Source organism: Saccopteryx leptura, chromosome 1 (genome assembly GCF_036850995.1).
Source record: "Saccopteryx leptura isolate mSacLep1 chromosome 1, mSacLep1_pri_phased_curated, whole genome shotgun sequence".
NCBI classification, from domain to species: Eukaryota; Metazoa; Chordata; class Mammalia; order Chiroptera; family Emballonuridae; genus Saccopteryx; species Saccopteryx leptura.
In genome coordinates, this window is record NC_089503.1 from 85,459,989 (window position 1) to 85,479,569 (window position 19,581).

General features: G+C 35.4%; 1 protein-coding gene across 2 annotated transcripts in view; it reads left to right on the forward strand.

The window, feature by feature from the left end:
- CNTN5 (contactin 5) overlaps window positions 1-19,581 on the forward strand; it is a 1,309,320-nt gene that overhangs the window by 987,353 nt on the left and 302,386 nt on the right. For both annotated transcript variants that reach the window (XM_066360732.1, XM_066360733.1), the window contains one exon: window positions 12,623-12,804. In XM_066360732.1, coding sequence (XP_066216829.1) covers window positions 12,623-12,804 — 182 coding nt within the window. The remainder of the gene's footprint in view (window positions 1-12,622; window positions 12,805-19,581) is intronic.

Below are 19,581 nucleotides of genomic sequence, written 5' to 3' on the forward strand. Positions count from 1 at the left end.
CACTGTGCCATAATGAAATGTTGTGAAGCCTGTCCTAAACTCAAATATGAACATCACACTCCTGCTTAAAATACTTCAGTTATTTTCAGTCACCATTAGGAAAAGTCTACATTCTTTAAAATGTCATGGCACTTCTTCCTCATCTCTGCCCACCTCTCCAGCTTCGTCACTAGACACTGCCAACCAAGCACCAACCATACTAAATTTCTCTGAAGGTTTTCATCTTTGTCTGGATAACTCCTATTCATTATTCAAATCTAAACTTAATGTTACTTGTTTAAGGAAACATTCTCTGCCCCCACCATACTAGAATATGTAGTCCTATCTTTGTACTTACTCTAAATCATGCCTATTAGTATTTAAATCATTACATAACTAATTATTTGAAAATTCATATTTATAATAATCCCCAAGTCCATTATGAAGACTAGCACATAATAGGTATAGTATAATAGGTATTATGTATAATTATTTAATGACTAAAATCATAAATACAGTATCATTCCAGAAACTTTTCTATTTGCAAACCTAGACTTGTAACTTGGCAATGATAGGTTGATAGATGATTCCTCTAAGCTCTCCTTGCTTGGCTGGATTCAGGGGTTTCCTCAGAGTTGGAACATCATGAGGACCTGTACAGAAAGAACTACATGAGGAAAAGGAAGGCCTCCAATGGCCTCTATTTGGAACATAGGTTGACCTCAAAATTGACTACTTTTACTGTTAAATTGCTTTTCTAAATGTAGAAAAAATTAGTATATTTTATAAAACAATGGCAAAAGCATAAACACCATACCAGGCCAAAATCACACAGAAACTACCAAGACTTTTTACCTAAATTTGATTCTTGCCTAAGATAATTAAAAGTGATGGAGAGACACATTCTGAATTGTGACTCTTAGGTCCTTAGCTAAAATAATACCATGGGAAGCTTAGGAGTTATTACATTGCTTAAGAATCAGAAAGCAGAGAGATGTAAAACTTATACTTAAGTTGATACAGTTCATTTTTTTCTAGCTGCCAATTAGACCAATCATTTGGTGGCTGAAACACAGATCTCTTGCAAGGGTAGGGAACCTCTTTGGCTGAGAGAGCCATGAACGCCCCATATTTTAAACTGTAATTCCGTGAGAGCCACACAACAACCCGTATATGTTAAGCATTATCCAATAGAAATTTGGTGTTGTCCTGGAGGACAGCTGTGATTGTCTCCAGCCACCCGCAACCATGAACATGAGCGGTAGAAAATGAATGGATTGTAATACATGAGAATGTTTTATATTTTTAACGTTATTTTTTTTTATTAAAGATTTGTCTGCGAGCCAGATGCAGCCATCAGAAGAGCCACATCTGGCTCGCGAGGCATAGGTTCCCGACCCCTGCTCTAGGGTAAGCCCCTCTCAAGAAAGGTCCAGGCTTGTGCTCATGGCCACTGAAAGTTTCAAACTTTTATATATAAAACTTTTGTCTTCAAAATTTTGTATATTATATAGCTAGAAGTGATAATCCACATTAGTGGTTGAGTTTTGTATTTATTTATTTATTTTTTGTTTATTTATTTATTTATTTTGAGGAACAACATCATAAAAGAAAAAAATACCTTTCTCTCAATAGTTTTTTTTATGGTGGATTTTTATGTGCTTTCTTACAGAAAAGTTATAAAACATAGTTTTTTTCAGTTTTTGTCAAACATATGCAATACTTTTTTCTCTTTTGGGAAAGTCACAAAGGAGCCATAACTGTATATGTTTTCACATCAGATGTAAAATTCATATCTCACTTGTGACTTCTGCAAGGAAAATAAGAAGCTCCATTAGACAGACCTACAATTTGTGTATGAATAGCAATTTGCAGTTTGGGAGTACTTGTCTTTGAAATCATTAAATCTTTACAGCTAAGTATTCTTTCTGCCTTGACAGATTCTACACATTACCTTATTATGTGTATAGAAATGGTCTTTAAAAAATACCTTTAATGACTTCAACATATAGCCAAAGTTCATTCAACACTTTTCTTACTTTCTAGAACTATACTTTCAGGCACTTTTCATCCTGACACTTCAACAGTGCATAACAAAAAACTTGTGTCAGAATTGCAGTGTGGTTTTGTATAGCCTTTTACTGTCTCTAACAGAGATAGTTTTGAGCTGAATGAATAGTACCATTCTCATTATAACATTATAGAGAAGAAAACACTTCTTTATCTTCTCTAAATTGCATTGCTTATTCTATGTGAAAATCTAATGTGTAGCTGTGCAGATATAATTTGAACAGATAAAAAATAAGGAAAAATTTACCTCTGCTCTGTCTTACTGCCACAGCTGATGCTTCTACTCATCCTTTCAATGTAGTTAAAAATCAGTCCTATTTTTAAGCAACAATCTCACTTCCAGGTTATTACTAAAAAGAAATTGGCCTCCAATAATATTAAGCAAATTAAAAAATGATTATAATCACAGATATTTTTAAAAGATCCACTTGTATACCCCTCCCCTCCAAAAACAATGAATGAATCATCTTTGATTTCAGGAAAGTCATTTGAAAACAACAAAAATTGGCCCTGGCTGGTTGGCTCAGTGGTAGAGTGTCACCTGTACTGTGGATGTCCTGGGTTCAATGTTCAATTCCCAGGGCACACAGGAAAAGTTCCCGTCTGCTTCTCCACCCATCCATGTTCTTCCCTTTTCTCTTTGTCTCCCTCCTCCTACAGCTATGGCTGGATTGGCTCAAGCTAGTTGGCCCTGGATGCTGAGGATGGCTCTGTGGTCTCTACCTTAAGTGCTAAAAATAGCTCAGTTGCTGAGCAACAGAGCAACCCCCAGATGGTCAGAGTATCCCCCCATAGGGGGTATGCCCAGTGTATCCTAGTTGGGAGGCATGCAAAGATCTGTCTGTCTGCCTCCCCTGCCCTCAATTAAAAAAATAACAACTTAACAGTTATTATATGGCCTTACACAAAGATGGAACAGGAATTAATTACCTACAAAAAATTCCATTCCAAAAATAAAGAGAGACCCAAACTATTCACACATGCAACACGAATATGTAAATCTCCTGCATAAGCATTCATTGTAAAACCCTCACCCCTTGTGTGTTAGGGGAGGATGAAGAAGTTCTTGATTAGACACTAATGTCACTCTTTGGAAGAAATTGCTCTGTTTGTCCTCCAGGGTGTCTTGGCTCCACCCTCTGACTTTTTTTCTTTTTGTTTTACCCCTCCCCCCCCACCACTTTTGAAATGTGTATTAAGAAGCATTTCTTCCTCTGGAGCTGTACAGATTTTGTAGCTCAAACTTGTGTTGGTATACATATCTAAACCCACAATGTTTTAATATGTAAGTACTAAGAGTTTTGTTCTCTGAAATTCAGATTCTTGGTTTCTTTGGCAGTGTAAGTCATCGCAAAATCTGATTGGCTTCTGATTTGTTTGCTTCCATTCAATTTCTCTTACTAATAACTTTATTCAAAATTATACTTAGAAATAACTGTTAATTCCCTATGTCTCTTTTTATCAATGTAATGGCAGCTACCTTGAAATCATGAGGATTGGTTAGGAAGACCAAAACCCTTAGCTTAGCCATGGGATTAATGCTTACTGGGCCTCTGTTACTCTATGTCCTTTCATTTTTATTTCTTTCCATCTAGGAACTAGAAAAAGTTAGATTTTCCTACTGTATAGGATATATATTGCCACAATAATTCTGTATAACAAACCAACCCAAAACTTAGCATTTTAAATCAATAATCATTTATTATTTATCATGAGAATAATTGGTTGTGTGATTCTATTGATTTGGCTCAGATTAAGCTGATCTCAGTCAAACTTGTACATAAATATGTCAGCTGTGGGGTCCACTGGAGATTGGTTGGTATGATATGTCCTCAGCCTAACTAATATGGTTCTGCTCCATGTGATCTTCCATTCTCTGGCAGGCTAACTTAAACTTTTTCTAAGTTTCAAGTTTAAAGGCAAGGGTCCAAGAAAAGGCAGAAGTATACAAATCCTCTTAAAGCTACATTTTCATGACCAAAGCAAGTCATAAGGTAACCTATATTTGAAGTATTGGTCAAAAGACCATCTTCTAATGATAATACCCTACAAAATTACATAGTGAAGGACGTGTCTATAGATAGAGATGGGGAACTGAGGCCATTTTTGCAATTAATCTGCTCTACCAACCATGGTCCCACATTTTGCAGTCTTTGATTCTCATTAGTTCTCCTTCCAATCCAATCAGCATTTTTCTGAGCTCACTTATTTTTTCTAATACTTTGGTGTTGAAGTGACTAACAATTAACTTCTATTATTCTCTAACAGCCACACTTAACTCTATTCTTTAAGTCCTTCATTAGGCTCTATCAGAATTTGGATTACTTTTCCAAGTTATCAAAGATGAAAGTTTTACCAAATATTTTGCCACTGTATACCAAAATCCCCATCTCCTCAGTTTACAGTATCAGAACCTCACCCTTGTCATCACAAACATCTCAAATATTTAATGTCTTTATATAGCAGCTATCCACTTCTGTATTTCAATTTCTATGTTAGTAAAATCATGCTAACAAGTATAACAAATAAAACTTCAAATGTTAAGATCTTAGCCAGATACTTATATATCATTCACGCAGTATCCAAAAAGTATAATTTATTGTCATTGTTCATAAAAATGTCATTCATTGACCTAGTCTCTGCTATCTTCAACCCCTATCAAAGCTGTCCTGGGCATTGATTTCAAACTGGCCAACAGGGAAAGATAGAGTGGAGGAGTCACAGATTTTCTGGGTCGATTTCACTATGTAGCACAACCAGAAATCGACATCATGGTCATGCTTATTTGAATATAAAAAGAGCAAGTGTGTACCCAGGATAAAAAAGAAATAAATTTTGGAAAGAGCTTAGCCTCCGGTCTTTGCTATACCTTTTATTTGTTTGGACAGCTATACTCTTTATCTATTCTTTTAATAGTTACCCTATTGATTTTCCCAGGCATTTTTTTAATTCTGAAGTTTACCATATCTTAAACATCCTTCTTAAAATAAAAGAACTTTAGGACATGTTAACTCTACTCACTCCTTTTATTTAATTACATGCTTTTCTTGATTGGTCTTTTAGTTCTTTCCCTTTAAATATGTCCACTCTGTTGTGTTAGTATTATTTGCATAGTTTTTTAAGTTACCTTTTTTTTTTTTTTTGCATCTTAACCTTTCTTTCTGGGGTCATTTTTCTTTTCTCCTGAAATATATGTATGTGTGTGTGTGTCTGTGTGTGTGTGTGTGTGTGTGTGTGTGTGTATCTCCTTCAGTTATAGTCTGCTGGTGATAAATTTGTTCAGGTTTTGTAGATCTGGTAAAATCTTTATTTCCTTTTCACTTCTAAAAGATAATTTATTATATACAAAATTCTAGTTTTATAAGTTTTCTTTTTTTTTTCCTTCTAAGCACATTGGATATAACTATTCCAATATCTTCTTATGCTTTTAAGGTTGCTGTTGGGAAGTCAGTGAACATTCAAATCATTGTACTTTTATAGATGATCTGCCTCTTTCTCTGGCTATTCATACATGTCATTCATATACTGTGGCCTTAGTCATTCTTAATATATACAGATGCTCCCAATAATCCATTGTAAATTGAAAATAATGATATTTAATACAACTAATATACCAAACACCATAGCTTATCTTGGTTTACTGAAATGTGCTCAGAACACAATATCCAAAAAGTGCTGGCAACATAGTATACAGGAGAGTAGCCACTGTTGCCCTCATGACCTCGTGCTTTACTGAGAGGTGCAGCTCACTGCTCCTGCCCAGCATCATGAGAGAGAATTGTCCTGCGTATGGCCATCCTGGGAAGAGGTCAAAATTCAAAATTCAAAGTACGTTTTTCTACTAAATGTGTGTTGCTTTTGCAGCATTGTGAAGTAGAAAAAAAATCATTTTATTTTAAATATAGCCATGGTAAGACAGAGACCATCTACATTGTATTGCTTGTATTTAAGGATTCAGTGTTTTTATTATTTCAGGAAATTTTTATGTCACTAGATACTAGATACTAAGTAGTCTCCTTTCTCTAGTCTCAGTCTCTCAGATTTTTTCTCTCACCTTTTCTCTTTCTTTTTCTGTCTGGATGGTGCCTTGTTCTGAATAAAGAAATGTATCTACTGCTTCTAAGAAACATTTTATTCAAAAATGTCTAATTTGATGTTTAACCCATCCATTAAGTTCTATATTTACACTTTTATACTTTTAATTGTACATTTCTATTTTAATTTTTAATTTCTTTGAAAATGTATTTTATTGATTTTAGAAAAGGAGAGAGAGGGAGAGAAGAACATCAACTTGTTCTTGTATGAGCCCTGACCAGAGATCAAAGCAGCAACCTCTACACTTCAGGATGATGCTCTAACCAACTGAGCTATCTGGCCAGGGCTCTGTTTTAATTTTTAATCTAAACACTTTTATACTCATAACTTCTTTAGTCAATTTTAAATCCATGATATTTTTATTCTAAAGTTTATTGATATTAACATTTAATATAAAATTATAATTATTTCTGAATTTTATAATTCCAAAATGGCCAAATAAAAATAATAATTATCAGCTCTGGCTGGATAGCTCAGTTGGTTAGAGTGTAGTCCCCATACGCCAAGGTTGTGGGATAGATTTCTGGTCAGCGCACATAGAAGAATCAACAAATGAAAACACAAATAAGTAGAACAACAAATCAATGTTTCTCTCTTTCTCTCTCTTTGTTTTTCTCTGATTCTCTCTCACCTTTCCTCTATCTTTAAAATGTAATAAATCAGCCTTGCCAGGCAATGGCACAGTAGATAGAGTGTCAGACTAGGGCACAGAGGACCCAGGTTCGAAATCCTGAGCTCGCCAGCTTGAGCATGCGCTCATCTGGCTTGAGCACCAGCTCACCAGCTTAAGCGCAGGATCACTGGCTTGAGCATGGGATCATAGACATAAGCCCATGGTCACTGTCTTGAGCCCAAAGGTCACTGGCTTGAAGCCCAAGGTTTCTAGCTTGAGCCCAAGGTCACTGGCTTGAGCAAGGAGTCACTTGGTCTGCTGTAACCCGCCCCCCACTCCCAGTCAAGGCACATATGAGAAAGCAATCAATGAGCAACTAAGGTGCTGCAACGAAGAACTGATGCTCATTTCTCTCCCTTCCTATCTGTCTGTACCTATCTGTTCTTCTCTCTCTCTCTCTCTCTCTCTCTGTCACACACACAAAAAAATCAATCAATTAAATAAAAAAGAATAATTATTGTCAATTAGGACAACAAAATTAAAAACTCAAATTCTACCATTAAAAGAAAAAAATTTTTTTCAGATTGAATCAAAAGTTACATCTATTTGCCATTTAAGGGAAATAGATAAAAATTAGATCAAAATTAAAAAAAGAGGAAAAACTGGTATGATAAAAATGGTTAAAGATCATTTAAAGTAAAATATCACAAAATTAGATGATCATGTTAAAGATCTTAATATGTATTAACTTTTATGAAAAATTTTTTGCTGAGATAAAATTAATCAAAATGCAAAATAATGCAAAATGCAAGACAATAATAGTGGTAATCATAATAATGAAAAATTTAACACACCTCTTTCAATCAAAAAGATCAACTTGGACAAAAATTTAAAAGGATATAAACCAGTAATTTTCCACTATGCTCTGTGAAGTAGAGGATAAGTTGGTAAACTCTAGGACCCTCATTCTTACTTCAAGCAGAGTAGCTTTGCTTTTAACTGTTGGTGATTATTTATATCCTTTTATTTAATGTACAAAATATTCCATAGGAGATTTGATTTGACCAAAGCCAAAATGCTACCTGACCAGGTAGTGGCACTGTGGATAGTGTGTCAGACTGGGATGCACAGGACCCAGGTTCAAAGCTCCGAGGTGACTAGCTTGAGTGTGGGCTCATCAGGCTTGAATGCAGGCTCAACAGCTTGAGCCCAAGGTCACTGGCTTGAGCAAGGGGTCATTCGCTCTGCTATAGCCCCCCACCCTCAGTCAAGGCACATATGAGAAAGCAGTCAACAAACAACTCAGATGCCACAATGAAGAATTGATGTTTCTTATCTCTCTCCCTTCCTGTCTGTCTGTCCCTATATGTCCCTCTCTCTTTCTCTCTCTATCTCTGTCACCAAAAAATAGGTTAAATTGCTTAAAAATTATAAAAAGTAGTAAAATAGTATTTGAGTGACATATTAACAAAATTTTTTTGTAAGTTAGTTTTTCAACTTTTAACAAGTAAAATAAACCTCTCTTTTTTCCCAGTGGTATGTAACTTTCACAAAACCTGATTCATTTAGTTATAAAGATTGATTCAAAAAGTTCCATATATGAGAAACTATACAAGTCACTATTTCTACATATCAAAATATCTGGCATATAGCTTCATCTGATAGTAAAGGAAGAGAGTAATATATGCTTTTATTATTTACCATAAATATTAACTATACTGATTATTAAACTCAATAAGCTAGAGTATGATATAAATATGCCAATCAAGAAAGATGATGGCCCTGGCTGGTTGGCTCAGTGGTAGAGCGTCAGCCTGGCGTGCGGGGGACCCGGGTTCGATTCCCGGCCAGGGCACATAGGAGAAGCACCCATTTGCTTCTCCATCCCCCCCTCCTTCCTCTCTGTCTCTCTCTTCCCCTCCCGCAGCCAAGGCTCCATTGGAGCAAAGATGGCCCGGGTGCTGGGGATGGCTCCTTGGCCTCTGCCCCAGGCACTAAAGTGGCTCTGGTCGCGGCAGAGCGATGCCCGGGATGAGCAGAGTATTGCCCCCTGGTGGGCAGAGCGTCGCCTCTGGTGGGCGTGCCGGGTGGATCCCGGTGGGTCACATCGGTCACATGCGGGAGTCTGTCTGACTGTCTCTCCCCGTTTCCAACTTCAGAAAAAAAAAAAAAAAAAAAAAAAGGAAGATGAGTAAATAAACCGACTAGTTAATTAAAAGAAAAAATAATACTCAAAATGCTTACTTGAAGACAACAAAAGGACAAATCTCTGCCTGACCTGTGCTGATGCAGTGGATAGAGAGTCAAGCTAATACTGAGGTCCCAGGTTTGAAACCCTGAGGTCACCAGCATGAGAGTAAGCTTGCCAGCTTGAGTGCTGGGTTGCAGGCTTGAGCATGGGATCATAGATATGACCCCATGGTCACTGACTTGAGCAAAGGGTCACTGGCTTGGCTTGAGACACCATCCCATCAAGGGACATTTGAAAACTCCTCAATGAACAGCTAAAGTGACACAACTATGAGTTGTTGCTTCTCATCTCTCTTCTTTCCTGTCTCTCTCTCTTTCTCTTAAAAAAATTCTGATAAAGCTAATCATTTAAATATAATTATGGCTAACATTTATTGAATAGTCACTATTCACCATGTATTTTGCAAAGTCATTTAAAAGAAAAGTTACTTAATCTTTAAAACAATATTAAATATATCATTCATTCATTTATTTCATAAACATTTATTAAGTACTAAGTATATACCTAGCACTTTATGACAGTGGTCCCCAACCCCCAGGCCACCGACCAGTACCGGTCTGTGGGCCATTTGGTACCAGTCCACAGAGAAAGAATAAATAAATTACATTATTTCTGTTTTATTTATATTTAAGTCTGAACGATGTTTTATTTTTTAAAAATGACCAGATTCTCTCTGTTACATCCATCTAAGGCTCACTCTTGACGCCTGTCTCGGTCACATGATACATTTATCTGTCCCACCCTAAAGGCCGGTCTGTGAAAATATTTTCTGCATTAAACTGGTCCGTGGCCCAAAAAAGGTTGGGGACTACTGCTTTATGAGACACTGTGGACATGCTGCTGAACAAGAGAAATGATGACACTGCCATCAAGATATTTGCATTTTGAAGAAACAAATACATATGTCTATTAAACAAAATTTATGGAATTTAGATAGCTTTCTTAAAGTCACATAGCATCTTTGTGTCAAAATTGTATTTGAAAGTAAAATTGTATTTCTCAAGGCCCATGCTCCTAAGCAAAATGCAATGCTAAAATAAATAAATAAATAAATAAATAAATAAATAAATAAATATTGATTTAAACCATTACTATTTATATAACTTGGAACAATTACTATTTATATAACACAGCTAAAACAGAAATCATGGATGAAATATTTAATTTTCTAGGGAAACATGAATTGCCAAAGTTGATGCAGCGGATATTTGAACAAAGCACAATTAAAGAAAACATAGAAGAAATTGAAAACAATCTACAAAGTAACTTTAGTTATGGTAGCAGACATAAGTGATTTTTTGTGACAGTCTTATCAGTATTATAAAGAACATAATTACTCTACAATGTAAGCTATCAAAATAAGAGATGGAATCAATCTAGCATGTTTGTCAAGCTATCATCCATTACTGTGATACATACCTTGTCAGTTAGCTTGTAACCAAACTAACCACTAACTCAACAAGTACACACATACCAACAAAACTAATAAACTACAATCTCAGCTTTGAATACTGATGCAAAAATTCTAAATTAAAATAATCATTAATCATTTCTCATATATATTCAAAAATTATTTACCATGGCAACTTAAAGGTTATTCCAAAAAGGAAGATTCAAACTTCCTGAATATTGTATATATGTACCAAAACAAACAAGCAGAAAGTGTCAACCATAATCCAACAATTTTACTTCTATGATTTATTTCTAAGAAATAAGTTAGAAAGCTGTTAGAAAATGCACGTGGTCTTGATCACAGCATTGTTTATAATAGTGAACATTGTGATTGTTTCTATAAGGAAAATTAGTGGTAAAATAGCCTATCCTTAGTAATTATAATCTATGGTAGAATGTTACAAAAGATGTGAGTAGTATACACAAAGCACTTTGTTACTTAAAGGAAAAAGTAACATCCCAGCAGACTGCACAAATAAGGAAAGACTGCTGAAGAGGAGACATTTAGGACGGGTCTCAAAGGATTAGTAGGATTTTAACAGATATGATTGGAAACACACAGAGATGTCTTTCTGGGTCAGGAAATATAGAGGGAAGTAGTGAAAAATAAAACTGAAACAGTGGAGTAGGTCTAGACCAAAAGTGCATTAAATATAGATAGTTATAAATAAATCAGCAGAACAGAATAGAGAGGTCTCAAAGAGATTCAAATATGTGGGAACCCAGTCCACAGTATGACCAAAACTGCATTCCAAATATTGTGGGGAATTAACAATGCTAAAAAAACTAGTTGCATTCCTTATCTCATACCAAAAACATAAATATAGTCCAGATGGATTAAAGCTCCAACTGTTTAAAAATAACTTTTAAATATTGCTAGGAATCCTGCAGTAAATATGAACATAAACTTGGGTTTACAGATGATTTTATAAACAAACAAAAATTCAGAATTTGTGAAGAAAACTATAGATATGTTTGTTTCTCCCAAAACTGTTTCTTAAAGTGTACCACAGAATATTTCTTAGAAACAAAGTCTTAATGGTTCTTCCTGCATAAAGTACTCTACAACATTAATTTAAACAAGGCAAACAGACAAAGAGAAAAATGAAAGAAAATCTAGAAAAGTAACACAAGCAAACATTTCAGAAAAGCAGATGCAAATAGCTAATAAATTATGAAAAGATGTTCAACCTTCTTAGAGTTCAGAGAAATATTAAAGTACCAAATGCCACTTTTACCTTTCAATACTGACAAAAATTAGACTGATTAACCACATCAAATGGTGGCAAATATATGGGGAAACAGTCCCATATATTACTGATAGGTGTGGAAACTGCCACTATATTATTGAAAAACAATCTGGCTGTTCTTATTAAAATGAAAAATGTACATGCCCTTTGATCCATCAATTCCACTTTTGCAACTGTCTGCTGGAGAAAATAAAAGCAACATTACATGATATATGTACAGTGTTGTTTGTAATAATATTGTTTCTTAGTGGCAAAAAAAAATGGGACTATGCTGAATGTTAAATTATAAGGAATGGTTGATTAAATTCTAATATATCTAATAAATGGAATAATATGCTGCTATTAACCAGAATAAGTCATGAGTTGATCTTGAATTTGATCTCTTAATAATAATAATTAATATCTAGTATATGAGTTATAACAAAACATAAATAACTCATATGTCTTTATATGCATCATAGAGACAAACTGAGAGATTACTCGCAAACTGCATATTTTGTTGCAGAAAGAAGGTATTTGCTGGGGTGGGTGCCAAAAGGGATCTTAGTTCATGGCTTTTGTTTAATTCTTTGTGATAAGTATTTATTACTTTGTAATTTCACAAATTATTTTTACACACTTAAGCAATTTCACAAAGTATTTGAAAATAAAGTATAATGTATTAACATGTATAAAATACTGTTTCTGAACTGCTTTCCTGAAATATAAAAGGAAACTATCTTCCTTGTAATCGAACTACTTACTTATCAGACAATCCTCATGGAAAGTGAAGTATATCAACCAGCACACAGTCCTTAATTGTGATTACACTTTATTGCACTCAGCCTATTAAGTGCTTAAATTACCAGATAAAAGAATCTATGTTCCTAATAGTGGAAAGTGTATTAACGATATTTTTGCACCCCACTGTAGCCCAGTTCCAACAATCACATGGATGAAGGTTAATGGTTATATTCCTAGTAAGGCACGTCTGCGGAAATCTCAGGCGGTGCTGGAAATACCCAACGTGCAGCTGGATGACGCAGGCATATATGAGTGCAGAGCCGAAAACTCACGCGGAAAAAATTCCTTTCGTGGACAATTACAAATATACAGTAAGTGTTCTCAGCTAATAATGATGCTCTAGTCTCAAGAGTCAATCTGAAAATGCAAATTACTTTGAACTAAATATTGTTTTTTTTAGGCACATGAAAATCGAGTGATAATTTATAACAATACTTTTTTGGTATGCTAAAGCATCACATAATATTACCCTACACAGAGAAATGCTTTAAATTAAAAATGAATAGGGAATTTTCAGGTTTTTTGTACAGCATATAGAGGGGTTTTTTTGTTTTGTTTTGTTTTTTTTGTATTTTTCTGAAGCTGGAAACCGGGAGAGACAGTCAGACAGACTCCCGCATGCGCCCGACCGGGATCCACCCAGCATGCCCACCAAAGGCGACGCTCTGCCCACCAAGGGGCGATGCTCTGCCCCTCCGGGGCGTCGCTCTGCCGCGACCAGAGCCACTCTAGCGCCTGGGGCAGAGGCCAAGGAGCCATCCCCAGCGCCGGGGCCATCTTTGCTCCAATGGAGCCTTGGCTGCGGGAGGGGAAGAGAGAGAGGAAGGAGGGGGTGGGAGTGGGGGTGGAGAAGCAAATGGGTGCTTCTCCTATGTGCCCTGGCCTGGAATCGAACCCGGGTCCCCTGCACGCCAGGCCGACGCTCTACCGCTGAGTCAACCGGCCAGGGCCATATAGAGTTGATACATATAAAATTGAGATATTTTCCTGGCTTCAAAGCCAACCTCTAGATAAGTTAAGAATCTTTATTAACTAATTCTTGCCCTTAGCCTGAATCAGGATTTATAATCTATTGTCCAAAAAACAAATCTTGCTCTTTTTTTGTTATACATAAAATTTTATTGGAACACAGCCACATCCATTTGTTTACACATTATCTATGTCAATTTTTGCACAAATATGACAATTGGGAATTGGGACAGAGACCAGAAAACTCAAAGCCTAAAATATTTGCTATCTGGTCCCTTACAAAATAACTTTGCTGACTCCTGGTGCCAATTCACACATCCGTATAATAAATAGCCGTTACAGCCTGCATGTGTTTATATTGTCCAAAACGCCCAAGAGCCAACCAGGTTGTGTGTTAGAATTGAGAAAACTTTCTTTTAAAATATTCACCATCTCCTCTTTATGTCTAAAGATCATAAATTGCATCTATTTTTCATATTCGCTTTTCTAATATTCATTATATTTATAATGGGTAAGTGAGATTATTCTTATGTCCCAAGTGAGGACACTAAAAAAAGAGAGAAAAACAAGAATCCAGAACACTGATGTAGTAAATGCAGATGCTTCCAATATAAAATCATCCAAAGTGCATATTCTGCTGCATCTGCCAAGGACTATGACTGTCACTGTCTCTCAAGATCAGTTGTCCTAAAAAGCTTAATGTTCTTTCCAGGGACTCTTAAAGAGTATTTTGAAATATTAATATATGAATTCAATCTGTTTTTCTTCATCTCTACCAACACCTTTAGGAATTCAGTACTCCAATCAAGTTGACTATGTACATTTTATTCGATTTAATCACTGATTTAATTAGTGTTTATTGCATGCCTATGATTGCTCTGTATGCTAGCAACAGCGCTTTGAAGAAAGTCATGGACCATTGCATTAGATGTAAAGCAAACCCACATCGGAGCAGAAAGAAAGGCTTGTGCTATCTATCTGCAGCAAGAAAGGCCTGTGCAAAGGGTTAGGGAAGCACAATCTACTGCATACTATGGGGATGATTTAGGGAAGGCTTCCAGAGGATTTGTACCTTAAAGGCTAAGCACGGGGAAAACATCCTGGAAGAAAGATAGATAGATGAAGTGATTTAGAAGTTTGGGAGACTGAAGCCCTAGCACTGGTTTGGTTATTTTTAGGCCATAGATATTACATCTGGGTGAAATCTTTATATATCAATATAAAAATTTGATACCTAAAGACAAGTGTTGGGCCAGTATTTTACTACTCAAAACCATATACAAACAAAAAAGCAATAAGTGTCTGTCACACTTAAAGCTATTTGGGAAAAGTCCCAAATCCATATTTTGAAGAATGGTCCACACCTTAATAAGAATTGGATTTATAGTTTGGGACCATAGCTCCCGAAGGGCACTACTCTACTTGTCCCCTCTCCACCCCAGCTACTTGATTTATAGGCAGTAGCAAATATTGCAAGAAAGAGTGGTAAAAATTGCTTTATCAGTATTAATAGTGTACCTTTTGGTGAGAGGCTATGTTACTAAGAAACAACTTTGGGCTCTCCTTGACATACGCAGTTAGATGTACATCGCAGGCCAGTTGGGTACAGACAAACCTGCCCAAAGCACACATCACTGAATAGGAAATAATTAAGATTGTTGACTAGAAAAAGAAACTGGACTAGTTAGCTGCTTTGACATATATTTCTGACACTTTGGAATGGTATCTTAGAAGATATGGATTTTCACCTTAGCCTGTGTTTAGGGTGGTTTCCTGTCCTGCTCCTGATGTCTACTGCATTGGGATATTTATGGACAGTGACCTATTTCACTGTTCTTATTACATGTTCACCAACTCCTGTACTTTTAAACTGTTGTGTTTGACATGAGAGCTTTTTCTCCTCACCTTTAGACTCTGTAAAGTGTAGAAGAGTTATTGTTTAACATTTCCACCTGACTGGCAGTTGATATAGATAGCATGACATAAAGGTTCCCCTGTATCCATGCTTTGTATTTATAATCTCTCAGAATGCACTTCCATTGCAAGCTCTGTAACCTGAGCTTTATATGTTGGAAGAAGTAGAGTCTGACACATCCTATCGAAATAGTTAATAGTCACAGAGTTCTGCAAACACAGTCTTTCCTGTGTTTCTCTTTCTTTCTGAAAGGGCAGTCATGGGAGTGATTTGCATAGTCAGTTGTTAGACTCAAAGGATGAACCAAGATTCTAAGGCAACCTTTCTAGCCTCATTTTTTTTTGTCAAATCATTAAAAATGACTGCTAATATAAGTAGTAAGCATAAATGTAGGACACACATATTCTTATTTATAACTCATTACCTGTATTGTTGTATAAACATACAACAAATAACATAAGAGGTTTATAGCAGTTAAATAAATAAAAATTAAGGTCAATTTACATGTCTAATCTAACCTAAATAAATTTAAAATAAATTTTTAAATCTCACAAGAAAAAAAATAAACTATCAAAATTTAAAACAAAATTGTGGTAATAATTTAAACCTTAAAATAAACAATATACTTATTCTATTGAATAAGCCTTTTGTTTGTAATAGTATTATAGGTAAAATAATTTCTTTTTTTCCTCTAGTTTCTGATGATTACTAAAAAAAACCCTTGTTTTAATAGTTACACAAATTTTTTAATACTTATTTCTAATGTAAGTTGAATCTTGCTTCATAAAGTTCTCAATAATAATGAAAAAATAAATAATGAAAAAAAAACAAAAGGGGAAAGGAGAAAAAGACAGGAAAGAAGGAAAGCAGGAATAATAAAACAAGAAAAAAATAAGTCTTTGTCTGCAATTTGATTATTTGTAAGCTTTTTCAAGACAAGGACTATTTTTTTGTTTTGTTATTATTTCTACTTTCCAGCACTAAGCATATACTCAGCACACAATGTTTAATTTTTACTATAAATCTATGCTTATTGTAAAGATCAATGCTTAGATATGCACATCATTCTCCAAGGCACATTGTAAATAATAATAAGAGACAGGGGATTCAAGAGCTAATGAAAGTAATTAAAGTAAAATATGTGAAATTTTAGGCTTAATCCATGGTGGGTGGGCGTAAAAGTTTCCACTTTGGTAGATGACAGGAGATTCACAGACCTATAAACTACAAATATGTAGTTGAATACGTAATGGCAGTTTATTTTTGTTTACTGATTTAAAAAGATTGGTATTGGCTTTCATAGCTATCATCCAATCTAAAATTTTTGAGCCTCTAATGGATACTTAGTTTATTAGACCTTATTTGAAACTGCCTGAATAATGCATTTTATGAATCAACTGTCTCTGAATTACTTGGCCTCAAATGTATTCATAGGTTTGTATTTTGGGAACGCAGAATTGATGGAGTCTCCCTGAAGCCTATTACAGGATAATGTACTAGTTGTTAAAATGGAAATAATATTGAATTGGTAAATAAAAATAAGAACTAATGAAGGGAACAAATAGTTGCACAGAGCTTATATTTTAGACACTACCATTCTACTAGGTACTTATATGATATTAACCCAAATAACCCTTAGAAACTAGTATTCTCACTTGACAGATAGGGAAACTAATGCCTGGGAAGGTTAAGGTGCTTATTACTCAAAGTCTCATTAATAATAACCAGCAAGTGCCTGACCAGGCGGTGGCGCAGTGGATAGAGCATCGGACTGGGATGCCAAGGACCCAGGTTCGAGACCCTGAGGTCGCCAGCTTGAGCGTGGGCTCATCTGGTTTGAGCAAAAGCTCACCGGCTTGGACCCAAGGTCGCTGGCTCAAGTAAGGGGTTACTCAGTCTGCTGTAGCCTCCCGGTCAAGGCACATATGAGAAAGCAATCAATGAACAACTAAGGTGTCACAACGAAAAACTAATGATCGATGCTTCTCATCTCTCCATTCCTGTCTGTCTGTCCCTTTCTATCCTTCTCTCTGACTCTCTCTCTATCTCTGTAAAATAAATAAATAATAATAATAATAATAATAATAATAACCAGCAATAGAACCAGAGTCTAACTTAGAACTAGCAATGACATCAGAAATCAACCCCAAGTACAGGGTGCTACCTCTCAGTGAAATATTGTGGACCTGAGCAGAGGCATGGGATAAGAATGCGGTGAAGAGTAGCTGTCCTGTTTACTCACCTCTTATTGTTGGACAAAACTGATACATTGTCCTTTTCCTTAGTTCTCAGTCTCTATTTTTCTTTTCTTCCAAATTGTGTTTTTCTATAGTAGGTATGATTTTTAAAGATGTTTTAGCTATTTAAATATAATAAAGATTTACCATAGAAAATAATGTAAAATTATAGATTTCTGATTTATAATTTCATCCACAAAGAAAATGTTTTCTTGTCCTGGATGGATAGTTCACTTGGTTAGAGCATCATCCTGATATGCAAAGCTTGCAGGTTCGATCCCCAGTCAGGGCACATAAAGAAACAAATCGATGTTTCTGTCTCTCTGTCTCCCCCTCCCTTCTCTTCCCCTCTCTCAAATCAATAAATAAATTTAAAAGAAATGTTTTCTTTTTTATTTTATTTAGAAAATTAATTTTAACAGAGTGACATTGATAAATAAGAGTATATAGATTTCAGGTAAACATCTCTATAGCATTTGAACTGTTGATCATGTTGTATACCCATCACCCAAAATCAAATCATTTTCCGTCACCTTATATTTGTCCCTTTTTACACCATTCCCCCACCCCTCCCCCTCCCCCACATTCCCCTCCCCTTTGTAACTGCTTCACTTTTATCTATGTCCATGAGTCTGTTTTATACCCCTCCTATATGTGAAATTATATAGTTCTTAGCTTTTTCTGATTTACTTATTTCATTCAGTATAATGTTTTCAATATGTTGAGAACATGTTGTTGTAAATGGCAATATGTTATTATTTATTATGGCTGAGTAGTATTCCATTGTATATATGTACCACATCATCTTATCCAATCCTTTATCAAGGGACACTTTGGTTGTTTCCATGTCTTGGCCACTATGAATAATGCTGCAATCAACATGGGGGTACATGTGTCTTTATGTAACACTATTTTCAAGTTTTGGGGGTAGATATCTAGTAGAGGGATTGCTGGGTCATATGGTAATTCCATTCTTAATTTTTTGAGGAACCACCATACTTTCTTCCATAATGGTTGTACTAATTTGCTTTCCCACCAAGCAGTGGATGAGGGTTCCTTTTTCTCCACAGCCTCTCCAACACTTGTTATTAACTGTCTTGTCGATAATAGCCAATCTAACAGGTGTGAGATGGTATCTCATTGTAGTTTTGATCTGCATTTCTCAAGTAGCTAGTGAAGATGAGCATTTTTTCATATATTTGTTGGCCCTCTGTCTGTCCTTTTGGGAGAAGTGTCTGTTAAGGTCCTCTCCCCATTTTTTAATTAGATTGTTTGTTTGTTTGTTGAGGAGCTTTGTGAGTTCTTTATATATTTTGGATATTAACCCTTTATTGGGAGCTGTTGTTTGCAAATATCACCTGCCATTTAGTTGGCTGCCTATTTGTTTTGTTGACAGTTTCTTTTACTGTGCAGAAGCTTTTTAGTTTGATATATCAATAGTTCTATTCATTTATTTTTGTCTTTATTTCCTTTGCCTTTGGGGTCAAATTCATAAATTGTTCTTTAAATCCAAAGTCCATGAACTTAATACCTATGTTTTCTTCTATGTAATTTATTATTTCAGATCTTATATTTAGATCCATTTTAATTTTTGTGCATGGGGACACACTGTATTAAAGTTTCATTCTTTTACCTGTGGCTTTCCAATTTTCCAAGCACCATTTATTTAAGAGGCTTTCTTTTCTCCATTGTGTGTGTTTTATTCCTTTGTTGAAGATGATTTGCCCATATATATGTGGTTTTATTTCTGGGCTCTCAATTCTGTTCCATTGGTCTGTATGTCAGTTTTTCTGACAATACCATGCTCTTGATTATCGTGGCTCTATAGTATAATTTGAAGTCAGGTAGTGTGCTATCTCCAGCTTCATTCTTTTACTTCAGGATTGCTTTGGCTGTTTAGCATTTCTTATGGTTTCACACAAACCTGGTAAATTTTTGTTCTATTTCTTTAAAAAATGACATTGGGA